The sequence below is a fragment of the Ipomoea nil genome, unplaced genomic scaffold (genome assembly GCF_001879475.1).
Source record: "Ipomoea nil cultivar Tokyo-kokei standard unplaced genomic scaffold, Asagao_1.1 scaffold3147, whole genome shotgun sequence".
In the NCBI taxonomy this organism is placed as follows: domain Eukaryota; kingdom Viridiplantae; phylum Streptophyta; class Magnoliopsida; order Solanales; family Convolvulaceae; genus Ipomoea; species Ipomoea nil.
Window position 1 is genome coordinate 1,386,386 of NW_017619575.1, and position 20,973 is coordinate 1,407,358.

General features: G+C 37.4%; 4 protein-coding genes across 5 annotated transcripts; all 4 read right to left on the minus strand.

Annotated features, from left to right (window-relative positions):
- On the minus strand, positions 1-2,559 carry LOC109167216 (pectinesterase). The gene is made up of 2 exons (XM_019316187.1): positions 1,549-2,559; positions 1-829 (listed from the first exon to the last, which is right to left on the minus strand). The coding sequence occupies exons 1-2, from the start codon at positions 2,507-2,509 to the stop codon at positions 138-140; spliced, it is 1,653 nt and encodes a 550-aa protein (XP_019171732.1). The 5' UTR covers positions 2,510-2,559; the 3' UTR covers positions 1-137.
- Positions 2,560-12,983: 10,424 nt separating this feature from the next.
- LOC109167218 (nuclear transport factor 2) lies at positions 12,984-15,902 on the minus strand. 2 transcript variants are annotated; one of them, XM_019316190.1, is made up of 3 exons: positions 13,926-15,902; positions 13,394-13,699; positions 12,984-13,288 (listed from the first exon to the last, which is right to left on the minus strand). In XM_019316190.1, exons 2-3 carry the CDS (start codon positions 13,694-13,696, stop codon positions 13,214-13,216), a joined length of 378 nt encoding a protein of 125 aa, XP_019171735.1. In that variant the 5' UTR covers positions 13,697-13,699; positions 13,926-15,902; the 3' UTR covers positions 12,984-13,213. The 2 variants fall into 2 exon arrangements, with proteins under 2 accessions (XP_019171735.1, XP_019171734.1); XM_019316189.1 differs by lacking the exon at positions 13,926-15,902 and having other exon boundaries at positions 13,394-13,918.
- A 101-nt stretch (positions 15,903-16,003) lies between these two features.
- LOC109167217 (probable dolichyl-diphosphooligosaccharide--protein glycosyltransferase subunit 3B) lies at positions 16,004-17,350 on the minus strand. The gene has a single exon (XM_019316188.1). It carries the CDS (start codon positions 17,266-17,268, stop codon positions 16,237-16,239), a length of 1,032 nt encoding a protein of 343 aa, XP_019171733.1. The 5' UTR covers positions 17,269-17,350; the 3' UTR covers positions 16,004-16,236.
- Positions 17,351-19,443: 2,093 nt separating this feature from the next.
- LOC109167290 (thiamine thiazole synthase 2, chloroplastic-like) lies at positions 19,444-20,884 on the minus strand. The gene is made up of 2 exons (XM_019316307.1): positions 19,897-20,884; positions 19,444-19,798 (listed from the first exon to the last, which is right to left on the minus strand). The coding sequence occupies exons 1-2, from the start codon at positions 20,797-20,799 to the stop codon at positions 19,637-19,639; spliced, it is 1,065 nt and encodes a 354-aa protein (XP_019171852.1). The 5' UTR covers positions 20,800-20,884; the 3' UTR covers positions 19,444-19,636.
- Between the last annotated feature and the right edge of the window lie 89 nt (positions 20,885-20,973).

Genomic DNA, 20,973 nt, shown 5'->3' on the forward strand with positions numbered 1-20,973 from the left:
TAGAACAAAACATTACAATACAGCCGTAGAGGGACTTCATAGATATTTGATCAATATAATAGGAGTGAACGATAATAAAATTAAGACTCATACTTTATTTTTAGTCTTCCGGATACAAGTCTTATTTTATTTTATTTTTACAGTCCCTCGGTGTAGTCCACTCCGGTATTCTTCAACCAGGAACCGCCTTGGATCAGCTGCGCCACCGTGAACTTCATCGCCTCCGCTTTGTCGGTGATGACGTGATATCCCGGCCAATTCACTCTCTTGCTAGTACCGGCACCTGGTCCCCTGTTCATATACTCCCCATAATACAAAGTTTTCAATGCAAAGTCGCCATCCCATGGAAACCAACCAGCTGGATCGATGTGGTCCCCAATGTTGGACTCCATGAACACTGTTCTTGAGTACTCTTTCCACGGTCGGCCCAAATATGTTTGTATGGTCCCCTTAACCGGGCCCAGGTCCGAGCTGGGTGATACATTGCAGTTTTGGATCGACGTCCCCGTGTTTTGGTTCGGGTCGGTCCGACCTTGGGCCGTCACCATGTTCTTTTGCGCGGCCATGGGCTTGCGGGCTACGACTTGCGAGTTTTGGATCACTGCCGCGGCGTTGCCGAAGATGAAGTCCACAGTGCCGGTGATGTAGCAGTCCCGGTAGAATTGCCGCTGACTGTGGGCGTAGAGAGTGTCTTGGTAGGCGTCGATTTTGCAGCGGTTGATGACGGATTGGTCCGCTCCGAGCCGCAGCGCCACCGCTTGGTGCTTCTCCGGCCCGGCTGTGTTTTGGATGCGGAGATCTTGGGCTATGAACCCATCCCCAACGGCAGCTGGATTTGCAGATCATCAGCCCAATTACAAATTTGTTAGTCCAAATGTAAATACATGGCCCAACCCAAACCAACCAAAAATATATATATATAGCGCTTAATAATTATGCAAATTTTTAAATGGTTAGGTGTAAGAAAGAAACGTAAGTGATATAAACAATTTGCACTCCAATTTCGAGAAGGTATTTTGAACCCCACAGACCCACATTCTGTAATTATAGGTGAAACTATACTATAAATTAGTACGTTTTTCGCGTTATAAGCCCAACCTAAAATTATTATTTTTTTATTTACACATAAGTACACAGTGGCTAATTGAAAGTGATCGCTTTATAATTCTAATAGATAAAGAATCATAAAAAAATAAATCAGTCTAACTTGTTCATAATCGATCAATTCATACTTAAGTATCTAACCAAAGAGTTGTTTTAGCTGTACAAGATAAATCATACAAGGTTATAAATTCAACTATCCATAATAGTTACTTTTTAGTCTTTTGGATTTAAGCTCAGTCAACTATGAATAATCTAAACTTGTTTATATTATTGTGCTTTTTTAATATAGCTAGAATCACAGGTTATAATTTACTAAGGCACACCCACAATTAGATATTGACGGTAGGTTTTCCTCATGATTAAAATTTAAAAATAAGTAGATATGCATATAATATCAAAAAGTTTGAGAAAGTAGAAATGATGAAAGGTAGGAAATTGTCTTACCAACTGTAGCAGAGTTGAAGGTGGTTGCTCCATCCACATAGTTCAAGCTGCCGGTGATGATTGTAGCGCTCAATCCATCGCCGATGAGCATCACGTTTGTCTTCTTCTTACCTATCTCTACATTTTCTTTGTACGTTCCTTTCTTGATATAGATAACATACCGTGTTTTGCCATTATCCGGTGCCGACGCCACCGCTTCTGCGACGGTCTTGTACTTCCCGCTGCCATCCTTGGCCACCACCACATTGGCAGCCACGGCGTTCGCCGAAGCTTCCAGAAGCCGCCTATCGCTAGCGCTAACCCACGACGGGAACTCGCCGTTGAGTGCCCGGAGATCGTCCTCAGTAGACGGCGCCACCGCAACCAAAACGGCCAGCGAAGATTTCGCCCGGGAGATCAAGTCTTTGATCATGGGCTCCATTATGGACCGAGCGGGCTCGGAAAGCCCGTCTAAGCACGTGTCGTGGTTCGTCAATACGCTACTCAGCCAAGAATGGGCGTCCGTTCGGGCTCGGGCCGAAAGATTTCCGAGAGCCACCATTGAATCCATCACCTTGTCCTGAGACAAGTCCAGCAACTCCATACAGTCCGCCACGGCCGCCTGCACCTTCCGGTCGTTGATCCGACGGTTGACATTAGCCGACAACTTGACGGCGTCTTGGATTCGCAGCAACGACGAGTGCAAAAGCATTTGCAGTAAGGCTACGCCGTCGGTTTCTGTCGGAGCGGCGGATGATACCTCGGACACAATCGCCATGCAAGACGGTGGATCATGAGCCGGATCACACACACGGGCTTTCCAGAGAGACGGAGAAGACGAGGAGGTTCTTAAAGCCCAGATTGAAACCAATGCAACTGAGCCCACAATAGCAGCTAAGTACAGAAGGACATAGAGAGCTCTGCAAGAGGATGGTTTTCTTTTGGGAGTGAAGAGGAGTGGTAGGTGTGAGGTTGTCGCCATGGCTAGTGAGCTTAGCTTAGTCAGTCTTTTCTTTGAAGTTGCTATGATCCACTGAGATTCTTAAATAGAATAATGGCAGACAGGCATGACCACGCTAGTGTACTAAAAAGAAACAAATTATTATATTAATTATTCTTCAATCGCTAAGAGTTACTCAATGTATGTATTTTTTTTTTTTTTTTTTTTTTTTTGGAGTGATAAGATAAATATATAACTTGTAACTCTGATTCATAAAAGATTACAAGTAAATAAACCAATCTAACTCCTCATAGTTGGAGTTAAATTTAAAACTCTGTAGTTATAAAATTAAAATCCAATTAAGTTAGTTGGAGTTGTCTCAGGTTTTTTTTTTTTTTTTTTTTTTTTTTTTTTTTTTTTTTTTTTTTTTTTTTTTTTCAGATGACAAGGGAAACTTCAAGCCAAGCCACTAGCTACTTGAAAATGTACAATAGGTAAAAATTCTCTTGTGAGCTTAACCGACCACAAAGAAATAAACTAGTTTAGATTATTCAAAATTGACTGGTTCAAACCAACAAAATTATAAGTCACCACACTAAAAATCAAAGGAAATCTTATGGTTACTAAGTTAATAATTTGATTACTAGGTTGTCAAGGTATTTTTCTTTATTAAGTGAATCCACGGTTGAAAATTATGGAATTTCCGACCACCTGAAAATGATTTTAAATCAAGTCGAAAGCTTTGTTCTGACCACTTTTGGTGTTCGGAAGAACCTTTATAACTATTTCCGACCACTTTTTGCTTTCAATTTGATTTAAGATCACTTTCAGGTGGTCGGAAATTTCATAATTTCCAGTAGTGATCTTGATTTACTGGTTCATAAAAACTTTTGGGAAAAGAGTCAAATAGGCTCTCGAACTTTAACTTAAAAGTCAATTAGGCCCCTAAACTCTTTAAATGTGCAATTACATCCATCAACAATTCATTTAGGTGCAATTAAGCCTAAAAACAAGTTAATGACCTGCTATCACAGGTCAGATCATTAGGGTTCAGGCCACCTTCCTGCGAAATTTCCAGCAAAGAAAAAAAAAAGTGACCGGCGAAATTTTCGGCAAAAAAGTGACCGGCGGCGACCATTCGTCGATCGTCGGTCACTTTTTTTTTTTTTTTTTTTTTTTTGCCGGAAATTTCACCAGTCAGTCGCCGATCACATTTTTTTGCCGAAAATTTCGCCGAAAGGTGGCCTGAACCCTAATGACATGTGATAGCAGGTCATTAACTTGTTTTTGTGCTTATTGCACCTAAATTAATTGTTGATGGGTGTAATTGCACTTTTAAAAAGTTTAGGGGTCTAATTAACTTTTAAGCTAAAGTTCGAGTGCCTATTTGACCATTTTCTCAAAAGTAAGGAAATCATAAAATAAAATCATTATTGTGTGGAGCATAATTTGTATACTATAAAATAATATATATTTAGTTCAAAAATAATGTACTTTTAGTATATTAAAAATGAACTTTGTATTAAAAAAATATATTATTTTATATAATATATATTTAATACACAAATAATGTATTTTTAATATATTAAAAATATACCTTATTTTTATCATTCATATAACACCATATGAATCATAGTCCACACATTAACTTACCTATAAAATAGTACACACGTGTTTCAATTCTTATGAATCTTAAAAGATCACGCTGTCTTTGGCTTGGACAGACATTCCAAAGCTAGCTATAGTTAAACCATTATTGCTAGATTGTAAGTGGGCAACGACCGGCCCCTCCATGGCAAATTATTGTGGGTACCCCGTACCAGTGTCGAAAATGATAAGATGTAGCTAAATTTTTTGAGTTAAAATAATGTATATTATGAATTAAAATAATGTATAATATGTGTTAAAATAATGAAATTTTTAAAATAAAATAATGTACATTATATGTTAAAATAATATACATTATGTGTTAGAATAATATACTTTATGTGTTAGAATAATGTACATTGTAAGTTAAAATAATGAAACTTTTAGGGTAAGTTAATGTACAATATGTTTTAAAATAATGTATTTTATATGTTAGAATAATGTACATTATGAATTATAAAAATGTATATTGCAACATGTCACGTTAATTTTTTTTTTTTTTATACAAAATGACATTGTTTTAAAACCATAATCCACATAGTTGCATAGACTGTATTGCCCCTCCATGGCACCAAAAAAAATAAAAAATAAAAAATCCCGCCACTTGATAGCACAACCATTTAAAATAACCTGTCATAAGCTTAATTCGCTTGAGCATACAGTTTAAGTAGGGTTGAATAATTTTTGTTAGCATTAATTAATGTGGTTAGTTTAATTTGTGTTTAGTTTTGGTAAAAATGTGTGTAAAATAGAAAACGTGCATTGCTTGAACAATTTGTAATAGAGTCAGTAGCATTAAAAAAAAAATCAATTAATACTCAAAATAAATTTTGATTAATTAATTGTGAAATTAAACAGCACACTTAGACAATTACTAATTAATACACACATGTCAATCGAACTCACTTGTCACTTTAATTTGTCCCCATCCCATCAAAAAATATATATTTGTATGGTATCCAACTCATCATAGTACTTTGAGGAATCGGTTTTGCTCACTACTAATACAATATTCATTTTAGAAAAGAGTTTTACTACATAGACTCCCAAAATTTACTCTATCATTTATACTTCCTGAGGTGGCAAATCAGGATTGGTTATTTTCATCATGTGGGTCCACTGAAAAGTATTTACATCAAAAACATGTGAGAGGGAGTACAAGTTGGGAGTTTAAAATGGGAGTACACCAATTATTTTCCTTAGAGAGTAAAAAACATCAAATAAACCATCAAACTTTACTTAAAAAGTAAATTAAGTCCTTAATTTTTTTTTAATTGCAATTAAACTCATTAATATATTTAATTTAATGCGATGAAGTCCAAAAATCAATTAGTACTCTGTAATAGCCGGTCACTAAAGTTCTGTCAACCCTCAAACATTATTTTCGACCACAAATAGACCAACGACCGGCACCTATCGCCGATCACCATAGAAGAACAGAGAAGGTGACCAGAACAGTCGCTTCTCCAAAAGTGACCAGAACTTGATCGCCTCCTCCGGATTTTTCTATGGTAACTAGCGATCGGCACCGGTCACCGGTCAATTTATGGTCGAAAATAGTGCCAAAGGGTTGTCGGAACCCTATTGATATGCTATTATAGGTGACTAACCGATTTTTTGGACTTTATTACATCAAAATAAAATATTGATAGGTTGAATTGCAACTTTAAAAATTGAAGGGCATAATTAACTTTTCATGTAAATTTTGATGCCTATTTGATATTTTCTCTTCATTTTATAAATTTATTATAGAGGAAATTACACTTTTGGTCCTACAACTATTGGTGTCTTGTTAATTTCAGTACGTGACTTTAAAAACTAACAATTTAGTCCTGTAACTATACAATTTTTAACACATTTGGTCCTCCCGGCCAAATGACCGGTGAAATGTTGCCGGAAAAACGTAAATGATTTTAAATTGTTTATTTATAGGGACAAAATGGTCAATAATTTAAGTTAATTCATCGCCCATGTGACTAACCTAAGCTGAAGTCAGCAACTCAATCCTCGCCACTCACTAGTCAGTCGCCCGGAGTCCGCCGAACTCACCCATCGCCACCGCACACCGGCGTCAAATCATACCATTGAATAGGCAAGCAAAGGGCGTAAGGCAACCGTGTTGTACGCTGTTCTCTTACGATTTTGTTGTCAATTTCACAGCCTAAAATAATGGCCTATGCAGTCTTCCGTTGGCAGCGGACGGCATTTCTTTCTCCTAAGAATTTGGATCTCTGTACACGAAGAACAGCGCCGAATTTTCCATTTCCGTCGACTTTTTCCGAAATAGTGGTTAGATTTAGGGATTTATCATGGTTTCAAGCAATGCTGCCCCCAACCCCCCCCCCCCCCCCTGCATTGTTTAGATTCGGGGAGCACCAATATTTGGATATAATTCGTTGCCGTCAAGAGACCGTTGCCGAGAAGCTTGGAAACAGGGGATGTTAAACTCAGTAGCTCATGGAATTGTAACCAATTTATTTAATTGATTTTGAGAAAATCTAGAAGTCCTGCATGCATTTTAAACCAATTTTAATTGATTATTAGTTTCATTATGTATTAGAGCATTGGCAAAGCTTGGAAAGGTCGGCGATACTATGAAGGTTGCACTGGGTTTCTTTCAGAACCATATGATGCCAAAGTTGCTTGCTTAAATTTACTGTTTTGCCCTCAAGAATAAACAATTTAAAAATATTTACGTTTTTCCAGCAACATTTCACCGGTGATTTGGCCGGGAGGATCAAATGTGTTAAAAATTGCATAGTTACGGGACTAAATTGTTAATTTTTAAAGTCACATACTTAAATTAACAAGACCCCAATAGTCACAGGACCAAAAGTGTAATTTCCTCATTATTGTACGTACTTCTTGTAGTATTAAGTATTGTAATATACAAAATAAATATTTTTAAAAAATTTGGATAAAAAGGTCTCAAAATGGGTCACAGAATGAACAAAATATAATTTTAAAGGTCCTAACACAATACACGTGAAATTTTTAGCATAAAATGGTATTTTTCAAGTGACTATTTTTGTGGTATAAATATATGTGGGGCTTACTCCTGATTTAAGTCAGGTTAAAGTGGATTCGCAATCTTCCTCATATGATGAAAAAATTGATATGGTACGTTCAAAACGAATAATGAGTGAATGAGAAATTGTTATAATAATATTATTATTAATATTATTAGTAATTAAACCAAGTCAAAGAATTTAATGAAAACAAACATGGGCGAGTCATGTATGTTAATGTGGAACATGCCTAGATTATAGGAGTAGTACATGGAGCATTAGCTTCCTATTTATTAGCTTTCTCTTAGTATAATATGTGGTGTATTTTCATTTGTTAAATCATCCCAGTGAATAAACATTATTCATTCTAATCTTTCTCTCTCTCTCTTCCTATTTATATATTATTATATATAAATACATAGATATATTATATATAATATATATATTATATTTAATATATCTTACATTTGGTATTAGAGCCAGTCAATCTTTCAACCCCGAAATATTTCCCGTAGTGAAATATGGCAACAAATTTCAATATTGTATGGTCGGGTCCCAAATTGGACGGTAAACTCGATTACAATTATTGGCAAATTATGATGTCCACACATTTGCAAGCTCGAAATCTTTGGAGCTTTGTTGATCCCAGTCTACCCGAAGGAGCTGATGCAGTCGCTATACGGGCGAGATAAATTGGCCTTGGGTCAGATTCACCAAGGTGTTCATTATTCCATTTTTGGGCAATTAGCTCGTGCTCAAACAGCAAAACAAGCTTGGGACATCTTAAAGGTGTCACACAAAGGAGTCGATCGGGCACAGAAGTCTAAGTTGTAGTCGTTGAGAAGGTTGTACGATAATTGTGAGATGACCTCTACAGAAACAGTAGATGCGTATTTCACTCGTCTTATTGATATGGTGAATAAGATGAGGCTATATGGAGATATGATTGAAGATGGTGCAGTGGTTGAAAAAGTTCTTCGAACTATGCCGATGAAGTATGACCATGTGGTGGCTTCGATCACAGAGTCACACAAAACCGAGCTCTTATCAATTGCAGAGCTGAAAGGTATGGTAGAAAGTCATATTGACAGGATTGCATCAAAATCGGAACCACTAGCAGAGAAGCTTTGAAGAGTCAAGTCACCCTTAATGTGACTGGCACTAATCAAAGAGGTGGAGGATCTGGTAGAGGTCGTGGAAGAGGAAGAGAAGGTTCTAGTGGAAGAGGTCGTGGTAACTTCAACCAAGGAGGAGGACGTGGTAACTCCAACCAAGGAAGAGGTGGATGTAATACCAAACAAGGTAAATTTCCATTTCATTGCTACAATTGTGGCAAGTATGGACACAAGATTGCAGATTGTTGGTATAATGAGGACAACAATCGTGGAAATCAAGCAAACATTGCTGAAAAGTCTGGTGAGAATTCTGAAACCTTACTTTTAGCCAGTGATAGTTTTTCTGCTGATAAGAACATATGGTTCTTGGATACTGGGTGTAGTAACCATATGTGTGGGAAGAAATAATTGTTTTCCGAACTAGATGAATCAGTCCGGTCTGAAGTAACGTTTGGCAATAAGTCAAAGGTGCCAATTTTGGGAAAAGGTAAAATCTCTATTCAGTTGAAGGATGGTACTCACAATTTTATATCCGATGTGTTCTATGTTCCTGAACTACACCAAAATTTGTGAGTTTGGGTCAGTTGTCAGAAAAATGATATAAGATACATATTGCTCAGGGGTGTTGTACCATTGAAGATGCTAAAGGAGTTTTGATTGCAAAGGTAAATATGTCCCAAAATCGTCTATTTCCTTTGAAAATTAAGCATACTCTCCTTGATTGCTTTAATTCTGAAGTTTGTGATGATAATTGGCTATGGCATATGCGGTTTGGGCATTTCCATTTCTCTGGGATAAACTATCTTGCGAGAAAGGAACTTGTTTCTGATTTACCTGTTGTGAATGTCTCTGATCGTATATGTGAGATTTGTGTGATTGGGAAGAAGCATATAGATCCCTTTCCCGTGGGCAAGTCAAGGAGAGCTACAAAACAGTTGGAGATTGTTCACTCAGACCTGTGTTCGTTGGAGGTTCCCTCACATGGAGGTTGTAAGTACTTTATTACTTTCATGGATGATTTCAGTAGGAAAACATGGGTTTACTTTCTGAAGCAAAAGTCTGAAGCATGTGATGTTTTCAAACAATTTAAGGCTTTTGTTGAAAAGCAGAGTGGTTATGAAATTAAAATCTTGAGAACTGATAGAGGTACAGAATATATTGCTTGTGATGATTTTCTGAAGAAGAAGGGTATTCAACATCAGATGACAGCTAGATACACTCCACAAAAAAATGGAGTGGCTGAGAGGAAGAATAGGTCTATCATGGATATGGTAAGGTGCATGTTGAAATCCAAGAATCTGCCTAAGCCTTTTTGGGCAGAAACTGTTGCTTGTGCTGTCTATGTGTTGAATAGGTGTCCAACTAAGAGTGTCCGGGATAAGACACCCGAAGAAGCATGGAGTGGGAGAAAACCCTCTATCAAATATCTCAAGGTTTTTGGATGTTTGGCATATGCACATGTGCCGGATCCATTGCGAAAGAAGTTGGATGATAAAGGTGAGAAATGCATATTCATTGGTTATAGTGACGTTTCAAAGGCTTATAAACTATACAATCCTGAAACTAAAAGGGTTGTTATAAGTCGTGATGTCACTTTTGATGAATATGGTGCTTGGGATTGGTTAGCTAAAGATGAAAGTTCAGTTGTTATTCCTGCTGTTGAAAATATTGTTGAAGAGCAACCGATTCCAGATAATGTCCAGTCTCCTTCACAGCCAGAGTCGTCAGTTCGGCGATCTCAGCGCGAGCGCCACTTACCAGCTCGCTTGCAAGATTATGTGTTGGGTCATGATAATGACCTTTCTGATGAAGAGATTGTTCAATTTGCTCTCTTTGCAGATTGTGATCCTTTAACTTTTGAGGAGGTTGCTACAGAAACTCATTGGCTTAAGGCAATGGATGAAGAGATACGCGCCATTGAAAAGAATGGTACCTGGGAGTTAACAGATTTACCTCCTAGGAAGAAGCCAATTGGAGTCAAGTGGGTTTACAAAATGAAATACAAGTCAGTATATCCAACTTGAAGACGGAGACATTTTTTCAAATTGAAGAAGGAAATTGGGATGACCAATATATCCAACTTGGTTTAAAGGAGGCAATGTTATAATAATATTATTATTAATATTATTAGTAATTAAACCAAGTCAAAGAATTTAATGAAAATAAACATGGGCGAGTCATGTATGTTAATGTGGAACATGCCTAGATTATAGGAGTAGTACATGGAGCATTAGCTTCCTATTTATTAGCTTTCTCTTAGTATAAATATGTGGTGTATTTTCATTTGTTAAATCATCCCAGTTAATAAACATTATTCATTCTAATCTTTCTCTCTCTCTTCCTATTTATATATTATTATATATAAATACATAGATATATTATATATAATATATATATTATATTTAATATATCTTACAGAAATTGATTCTCAAAATAAATTTATTTGAGTTGGAAAGGTTTGAAAGAAGCACTTGTCCCATATTAGTTTGGGCACTATTATATATACAATACCCTTTTAAAGGAAAAGTTTGAATTGTATAGCTTAGAGATCCTTCTTTGCTTGCAAATCAAATCCAAAATGAGCCTGAAAACTTTTTTTTTTTTAGTGTTACTAACTCTGTTCTTTCAGACTTTTTTTTTAGTGCTACGACTCTATTACAATGTAATAGTACAAAGAGTCAATACCGCAACCTCCTATATGAGGGTGTAATTTGGTGCCACTAGACCATAAATTCTTGGCTTGTTTGATAAACTCATTTACATTTACTACACATTCTTAAATAGTAAATGCATGCTACACAACATTTGAGAAAAGTACTACTCTGTATAATCATCAAGGAAAAGATTTGAGTGAATTGCGGGAAAGGCAGGACACGATCACTGTTTTGCCCACTGAATTATTAGTTTTGAAACCTTGTGCCTAATTTTATATTGTGATAGATACATGCATTCGATTATTAAATTAAATTTAAGACAAATAACCAGGGTCCAGGGGTGGATCCAAAGGGCAATGAGGTATAGTTGTCCTCTCCAACCCACCCTTTATATATGTGTATATAAAGAAAATGTTTTAATAGAAATTGTACAAGTAAATAACATATTATTATTATAATATATATAAATTATTGAACATTAAGGTAACTCTAATATATGTATTGTTCTTAAAAATTTAGGGTTCAAAACTTGTTAATTGCACCCATTTTTTATTACTATGCCCTTTAATTATATTTTTATTTGTGATATGATTATATTTCATATCTAATTTTATGAATATTTTTATTAAGTTTTAAAGTCTTATGATTTTTTATCACAATTGTCAATTAACAATATTTCTAGCTCCATTACGAAAATACGGAGTAATAATTAGTCCCATTATCATTCTTTATGAAAAATGTTAACAAATATTGTTAAAAAACTTGTTCTTTGAACAAGTGGTTGAAATTACTTTTATATATGACTTGACCAACTTGTTAATTTACATTAACAAGTTGAAAAATTATACTATTTCAATCAATCCTTTAGACATATCAAATCATACACAATTATTGGATAGGAAATTAACCCATTCGAATTGCCTTGGTAAAAAAGGGTAAAGTATTAATACGGAGTAGTTCTGTAGTTCGCAATGCTTTTTCGAATATGTATGTGGATTTCTTAATCCTTCAGGGGCCGTTTGGTTCACGGAATGTTAGATTACCTTAGGGAATGTAAGATTACCTTAGGGAATGTTAGATTGCTGGGAATATTAGATTACTGGGAATGTTAGATTCCTGTGTTTGGTTAAAATTGAGGTATGTAATATAATCATGTTTGGTTTAGGGTTATCTTATATATATAGTATCCTTAACATATTTTCATATATTTTAATAACTTTAATAATTAAATTAAATAAATAAGATAACGGTATCATGTATAATTACATGATTTTGAAATATTAACTAAAATCTTGAACTTGAAACTAACATAACGTAATAAAAAATATATAATATAATTACAATAATAATAATAATAATAATAATAATAATAATAATATTATTAATAATAATATTAATAAGCTAACATAAAATATATATCTTTAAATAATTAGAATTAAAATGACAAAATTCATAAATATGCAAAGTTATCTTACATTACCTAACAAAATGAAGGGAATCACATTCCCTTCAAAATCCTATGTGGAGGGAATGTTACATTCCCTGGGAATGTTATATTCCCTCAGAGAAAATGAACCAAACATAGGAATGTAAGCTCGGGAATGTCACATTCCCTTGGTTATATAATATAACCTGAACCAAACGCCCCCTCACTGTTTTGGTTTTCATCTTAATTTATGAATAAAGTGATAATAAGCCCTCGGGACAATTGTTTAGTAGATGAGTTGTTGTACACTTGTACTTGAAATTTTCTTTCAATAATATAATACGATTTGATCTCCACCATAGATATGAGCTCTATCAATTTAGTTTAGATTTGAGGTTGAGCTTTGGAATTTTTAGCATAAAATAATAAAAAGTGATACAAATATATGTGAGGTCTACTTTTGATTTGAATCGGGTTAAAACTAAATTGAATTGAATTTTGATGAAAATAATTAGTTCATTAAAAAGTAAATACAAATTGAAATTATTATTTGAGTAATTAGCCTATTTAGTAAACTCCACTACTGTGTAAAAATCCGTAAATCACATAAAAGAGATAAACTTTAATAGGTAGACCACAGGATAGACTTGACCAAGAAAGTATTGACAAGAATCGAACTCATAATCTTTAGACACAAGAATCATAACACCTACTTAGCCACCCCTTTCAAGTCACCCATGAATGATAGATGAATCAAATGGCACCTTAGTTTTGAGTTGCATATATTTGCAACAAAAAATACATTTATTCATAGATTCAACAAATCCATCCATATTTCGAAGTAAAAACAAGAAAGAAATTCTTCCTCATCAGTCAAGAACCAATCCAGTTGGGGTTCAGCCATAATTGAGGCGAAAAACGTCATTCTGCACGAAGAAACTTCCTTCTGCAGTAGGAATCAAGTGAAACATCTGCAACACAGAACAATCCATTACAATTTACGGTTGTGTTCTATAGCTATAGTACACCATACAAGTGGTTAAATCATGGAAGAAGAAAGGTATGTAGTAATGGACCTGGCTAAACCTGAGCGGATGCTCTTCTCCTGGCAATAGAAGGCTGCCACTCACAAAGATGATGATTCCGCCATCAAGGGATGATGGTTGAGAGTCGACGGTGCTAACCACATGGCGGCATTGCCCAAATGGCAAGGCGTTAAGCTTGGCACAGATGTCTTCCCCGCCCTGCAACTTCTGGCCCTCAAATGTTAGCATTGAGTTGGGTTGATAGAGGGAGCGAAGAGAGGGGCGGTCATTGTCGAAGAGATGGTAATAATGATCCACAAATGATCTCCCAACAACTTCAATTTGCTCTCCCATTCTCTGTTCTCAACAAACAACAAAGAAAAGCAAGGCAACAGAAGTAGGAAATGATTAACGGTTATCAAGAAAAAGAATCATAGTATGTATATATATATAGGCAATGTAAAGGGTATCTAGTCTGCTGCATGGGTAAGCAATTTAAAGTTGTGACAGAGGCATAACAAGTGCTTCTGTAGAAAAAGAAAAGAAAAAAAAAAGCTGTGAAATCTGTTTGAAGCAAACCAACCCTTCAAGCTTTCTGGCCGACCACCAGCACTTCTTTTACTTTTGTGCATATAATAAACAAAACCTGATTCAGAGATCCTACGCAAGCATGTTGCATGACTTTGAAAAAGGGTCATATATATCCCAGAGAGGATGGTTTAACTTCCATGGAGACAGGTTTGAGTCAGACCAGAATATATTCTTTCCTGGCCAAAAGCTCCATCATTTCACAAAATAAAAACTCCTGGCTCCTCAACACTAGTACGCATAGCTAAGTAATACTCCGTAATAAAGAGGAGAAAGAACCTTCAAGTCTGGGAAATCAAATGGATAAGAGATGGAGTTGGATTGCATAACATAGACCATATCTGTCCAATAAAAAAGGCTATATTCTTTGTAAAAAAACCTTTTGCCATCTACATAGTGTATCTGCACGGATTCTAATCAAATGCAACGATTTCCACAGAATGATACTCCATAATTATAAAGTAGGGCTGGATGCATAATAGTATCAGAGCAATGCCAGCATTATATTCATCTGTTCAAGGCAGAGATATGTAGCAATGCTGACATCAAATAGTCAATCAAATGCAGTTAAGGCAATCACAAGCTGGAATGAAATTGTTGTGGTTTCTTTAACCACATGCTATGTCCCCTTTATATCAAGGCAAATGAAAATGAACTAACTAATAAAGTTAAATCACTTAAATCTCAAGAATAGACACATCATTAGTAACTAGATTTGAGGACTCCATGGGTATCACTTCACCGAAGCAATAAGGTCTATAGACCTCACAATGCAGCCACGACCTGCAATGGGGCTTGGGAATAAAAAGTTCAAGATCTCTTACATGGAACATTAATTACATATACAAGAAAATTTCCCTGAAAGGGTTCTACACTTGGAAACAATACAACTCAAATAGCAGAATATCTGGCAAAAACCAGAATAGCATAGCCAGGTGATCCACACAGTGGATCTTTGACAACAACTTATTGTTGCAGAATTATAAAACCATTTACATGTAAATCTACTTCAGTCAACTATTTACGGGGAAAAGCTAATGAAGGAGAGAATTATAGAGCTGTTTAGACATCAATCTGCTTAAGTCAACTATGTATGACACTGATCTTAGAGAAAAATATTTCTTGGCATTCAATTGTTTATTTTTGCTGAAGTATAATAAGCAGATGACTTGAGTAATGTTTGAGGGCTATTCAAACCAGTTTAGTTGCCCTTCAAGGCAAAGAATCACAGTGGATGCATATCAATACTGTCAAGATTCTAAATTAATCTTCAAAGAAAACTTTGAATGGAAGTTGGTTAGAATATAATGAAAGGGATCAAGTCTGAGACACTTGGAAGAATCAAACAAGGCCAAATCTGCAAGGCACATAGAGGTTATGTCGTCTAGGAAAGAGATTCTGTATGTCAAATAGGTTTATTATATTCTATTAAATGGAATAAGCTAATGGTATGCACATCCATACATGTACTTGTGATATCTCCTAAAACCAGAGGAAACGTTACTTAAGTGGTTTTAGTTTCCAAGTGATTTCACATGATTACCATGTTTAGAGATTACACCAACCTTGCAAGAGCTTCTAATGATGGAGGAAACCCTGATGTTAAGTAGTTCAGGTTCAAAGGACTACATTAAGGAATCAACAGGAAGCAGAACTCTTAGTACAATAGCTAAGAGGATGTCAAGGTCAGGTTTTCTAAACAGTTCTTTGAAAAGCAACAAAACTCTTATGTACTAAAATCTTTTCCACGAAAATGCAACCAAATGCTTTTATGATGATGATACTATGCATATTTTCCTTCATAAGTATGCCATGAGAACTGAGAAGTATACTCCAACAGGCATTTTATGAAATCAATGACCAGGCAGATAAGATCACCAGCTACAGAAATTGGATATCACTTAAACTGTTAAGCATCATCTCTAATACAAAGTTGACACCTGTTCAAACATATAGTTACTTGCTCAAAGAACATGTAGAGCACAAAGAAGATTCAGAGAAAAAAATAAAAAAGCATTGCCATGAAATAGGGAGCTGCAGGATCAGTCAACTTTAAGAAGCTAGAACAAGAAGTTGCCCACATACATAATAAGCAGTGCATATTAGGCATACAATCCATTTTCAAAAGTACAACTAGCATATAAATGCTTTAATACAACGTGTAGTCCATACAAGTGAGAGGAATCTGGAAATTTTAGTTAATAATATTGTTTCAACAATACCATCGGACACAGAGTAAGCTAGTACAAAATTCATACCTACTAAAATCAGGCTAACTCAGTGAACCACGAATATAGATCATCACTTCACATCCAACTGGAAGGCCAGTAAGCATGTATCCCATAACCAGTCTTCCAATTATCCAAGGAAATCACCTTCTTGACAGCCCAGAATGAAACAAAGAGTGCGAAAGCCATGACTGACATCTGTGCACTCCTGCTCTTCACCCGAACCAGAACATGAGTCATAAAGGCTAACAACACTCCAACAATGGTATACAAGAACCCGATAGAGAATCCCTCAGCTCCCAGCTGCATTCCAGACCCTTGGTAAAAGAAGACCAACTTCCCAGGATCATTCTTATCAGCCAAAAACATAGGCATTTTCCTAATAATATTATGCATTACCCCTCCGACACTGAAAAAGTAGACGAATATCGCCCCAGCCATCCAAACATACTTATCGTGCAAAAGAGTATGACCAGTAAGAATCTTTTTTATTAAAAACGGACTCCATATCAGTAAAATGACCGCTATAAACATCATCTGCTTCTTAGAAACAACGGGCGGGCGATGAATCGGCCCGACCTCGAGCTTTGTTTTCGTTTCCACGAACTCCGCCATCGACTCCGCCATTCGGGAAAAATCCGAGGCGTCCATTTGAATTGAATCCTTCTTCAGGTCAGTAGCTGAAGGTGGGACAACACGAATGTGGGGCAAAGAATTGACTCCAAATTGCGAGAAAGTCTGCTGGGATTCCTGAAATTCAATGTTGAAGAAGAAGAGCTTGCTGTTGATCTTTGAATCGGGGTTGTTTGTGAGGAACGAGGATGCCAGGAGAGCGAACTCAGTCTTCAGGGCGGGCAAGGAGAGCTCCGTTTTCGAGTGGAGCTGCTGGGCGTCGAAGAAGATGAGGATAGAAAAGGGGCGAGGAGCAGGGACGGACTTGATGCGCTTCATGAGCGAGTCGGTAAGGTGAATTACGCCGGTGGGGGACTGCGATCGGAGGCGGGTCAACTCCGATACGGCATCGTTCGGAGACAGAGAATGGTTGGCTGAAACAAGGAGGAGTAGGAGGGCGGCAAGGAGAAGGAGCGTCGGAGTTGAAGAGATCGCCATTGTTCTCTTCAATTCTGAGGGTTTGCAATTGCAGGAGGAACAGAGGGGAGAGTTGAAAGGGGAAGACCGAGACTTTTAGGTCTTCCGGGTCATCGGGTTGGACTAGACTCGGATCGGGCATTCTATGTGATGTGGAGATTATGAGACTGTCCAGTAGTAAAGCGACACTTCATCATCAGATACAAGAATTGGGCCCTCCTACTTTCTTTCCATTTTCTTTTTGGGTCTTTAAAAAAAAAACCATAAAGCTTATTATTATCCTAAATTAATTTTCCATCAACCATTGGGTGATTTGGGTCCATTATTTTTCTTTTGATTTTTTAAGATGAATGAATGCAACATTTAGCATTGCATATAAGAACTAAGATTTTTTGGGTCTTTGGATTATTGTACGCCATTTTTTTTTTAAATAAAGGTAGATAATGCATAATCGAGTGGAAAGCCAAATTATGAATACAATGACGAGTGGAAAGCCAAATTCTTCACTCAAGTCATAGAGTGAGCAAATCGTGTCGTGGACTATCAATGTTAGTATTAACTTCATCACTTTCAAGTTTCAAGAACAATAAATCTTTCTATCTCATCTTGGAAATTTTCATATGTTTTTGGAAATTCCACATAAATTTTGAAAATACTCTCTATCTTAGTTTGAAAATCTTCATATGTGTTTGTCGTGTTTGGATATTACACCTCGATTTTGGTAATAATCTCTATAGTATTTTAGAAAAATCTCTATAGTATTTTAGAAATCTGCATATGTTTTCGAAATTACACCTAAATTTTAGAAATACTCTCTATCTTGTTTTAGTAATTTTCATATGATAGTATTAAATGTAAATTGCACCTAATTTTGTGAAAACTTTTATATGTTTTTTTAATTTCATATTACCTCCTTTGAGGATATATATAAAGCTACATGAACCAAAGATCTCACTTGTTATGTCAAATGACATCCCTCATCTAAAAATAATATTTATAAAACATCATAGCAGCTTTGCAAATAATATTTATCCCTCTATCTCGAATTTTGAAAATCCTAATTTCACCAGAATACTAGGATTCTTGGTATTGGCATGGAGATCCCAAAAGTTGTTATCCGTGAAGAGTGGCTATAGAACCATTGTTGGAAATTATGTTGGTAAAGTGGGCTCTTTTGATAAGTGGAATAAGTTGTGGTGCCTAAAAATTCCTCTAAAATGGAAAACCTTTCTATGGAGAGCTTTGAGTGATATTCTCTCTACCACTAAGAATTTACTTATAAGAGGGTGGAAGTTGATCCTTTGTGTGCCATGTGTGGTATCAATCAAGAAGACACTATACATTCTTTGGTATTGTGTGATTTTGCTAATTCCGTATGGCGCGAATCCAACCTTCCAATCCCCAACATCTTGACAAATGTTTTTCACACTTGGTTTGAAGAGGTTTTGAATATTCTAGACTCTAATCAAATGATTTCCACAGTTGCAATCTTATACAATATTTGGAGAGCTTGAAACGGGACGGTGCGAGAGCATTTCTTGCCAACGCCGAGGAGGTAGCTTCGTCCGCCGCCGCCGTGCATGCTTGGTGTAGCGTCCAGCCGAACGCCAGCCGTCAACCTCCCCCGGTTCAGGCCGCCATCACCCGCTGCTGCACCGGTGCGAAGATACTGGTTCGACGCCGGTTATAAACCCATGCCAAATTGTGCCATGGTCAGAGTTGTGCTATTTAGCGACGATAGAGGCTATATTGCGGCCTTCAACACCAAGCTGCCGAACTGGTTTTCTCTACTAATGGCCGAGGCTCTTGCGTGCAAAGGAGCCTTATCCTGGCTAAGGGGACGGGGATAACATAGGGTGGAACTTCACACAGACTGCTTGACTCTCTCGCATTACTTGTCCTCGAGCGGAGGTCCTTTGCGTTCTTAGGTCAACTATGCTATTAATGGTTGCAGAACTTATAGTGCTTCTTTTACTTATTGCTCCTTTAAGTTTATTCCTAGATCAGCTAATTTAATAGTTCATACACTTGTTTCTTTAACTTTTGCTCAGAATATTATTATGTACTGGCATCCTATCCCTCTCGACATAGTGTATACTGAGTAACTATTTGTGTCACATCCATTGATTCGCCTCCATCACCGCCTCCAAGATAGAAGCAATAAGGGGCCATTAAGCTTAGTACCGCTGAAATTACACAAATATTTGCAACTTTTTAAGAAATCATAAACAACATAAACAGCCAAGTGGCCAACCATGCATATCCATTCGATCTAAATCTCAATCAACCTCAGCTCTCCAATTAAAAAGAGAACCTACAAGGCTTCATGTCCCCTTCATTCCTAACAATTTTATTATTATTGTTCATACAATTTCGATGATCTAAAGTCTTAAGCATCAGCAATTTCTTCATTCTCGGCGGAGGCAAGGATGAGCTCCGGCGCTGCAACTTCGCTTGCACTCCCATCCAACGCATTTGGTTCACCCAAAGCCTTCAACGCCAAGTGAGCCGCCTTCTGCCCTGATATCATCATCGCCCCAAATGTTGGCCCCTGAAACAAATTCGATCATACCCAGAATTAGAATTAGTGTTTTCATTGATTTTAAGTTCAATAATGAAATGAAATGAATGTTAGTAATTGATGATCACCATTCTTGGAGCTCCATCAATTTCTGCGACTTCCATGCCGGTGACGATCATCCCGGGAACAATCTCCCTGGTGAGCCTAACGATTGCGTCTTCGGCGGTGTTCATGTCGAGGGCCTTCATTCCGGGCACGGAATCGATCATTCCGATGCTCTTCAGCCGCTTAACGCCTGTGGCGCCGAACGGTCCGTCGTGGCCGCATGAGCTCACGACAATCTTGGCCTCCATAACGTTGGGATCCATACAAGACTGGGTGTCGTGGTTCATCGACACCAGAGCCCAGTTGGTGACCACTCCGCCCACTCGGCCGTTCTTCACGATCAGATCCTCCGCCGCCACCGCGTTGAACAGCTTCACGTTCGGCCTGGCCAGCAGCTTGCTCATGATGGTGGAGGTGAAGAGCGCCGCGTGTTTGATGACAACGTAGTTGTCTGCCTCCTCGTACTCCACTTCCAGCTCGTCCAGGAACACCTGCGCCGGTTTCCGCACCACCATGGCGGAGAACAGCTGTCCTCCGAGCCACGCGCCACCGCCGGGGCTGACGGACTGTTCAATAATGGCGACGCGGACGTTGGGGTTCTTGCTGATCTCGTAGGCGCAGGAAAGCCCGGCGGAACCAGCTCCGACCACAATAACGTCGGTGTCGGCGTAGGTAATCATGTCCGTCATGTATCTCCGGGTCATTTCACGGGCGACGATGGATTCTTTGATGGGTTGAAACTTGAAGGAATCAAGGCTGTAAGGGGTGTGCGATGCAGATACTGAGAGGTTGTGATGAGAGGAAGCCTTGACGGCCTGAACGCGAGAAGAAACAACGGGCGTTCCATTGAACGATGATTTGGCGGCATCGAAGAAAGATGGTTTGAGTTTAGAGGAGAGGGAGGAGGTGAGAGTAGCGGCGGCCATGGATGGTGGCTATGAAGATATGATAGATGATAATGTTATCTGATCAGATAGGGAAGTGGAGAGTGCAGTGAGGATGAAGAGAATGAAGGGAGTATATATTTGGAAATAAAGCGTTGAGAGCAAAAAAAATATCTGAGAGGTGGGGTAAGATCAGATATTGAGATTCATAAAATC

Coding starts and splice junctions, on each gene's coding strand:
- LOC109167216 (XM_019316187.1), bottom strand. CDS start 2,509: ATGGCGACAACCTCACACCTACCACTCCTCTTCACTCCCAAAAGAAAA. Junction 830..1,548: donor CTTCAACTCTGCTACAGTTG/GTAAGACAATTT, acceptor CTGCAAATCCAG/CTGCCGTTGGGGATGGGTTC.
- LOC109167290 (XM_019316307.1), bottom strand. CDS start 20,799: ATGGCCGCCGCTACTCTCACCTCCTCCCTCTCCTCTAAACTCAAACCA. Junction 19,799..19,896: donor TTGATGGAGCTCCAAGAATG/GTGATCATCAAT, acceptor AATTTGTTTCAG/GGGCCAACATTTGGGGCGAT.
- LOC109167217 (XM_019316188.1), bottom strand. CDS start 17,268: ATGGCGATCTCTTCAACTCCGACGCTCCTTCTCCTTGCCGCCCTCCTA.
- LOC109167218 (XM_019316190.1), bottom strand. CDS start 13,696: ATGGGAGAGCAAATTGAAGTTGTTGGGAGATCATTTGTGGATCATTAT. Junction 13,289..13,393: donor ATCCGCTCAGGTTTAGCCAG/GTCCATTACTAC, acceptor TCTGTGTTGCAG/ATGTTTCACTTGATTCCTAC.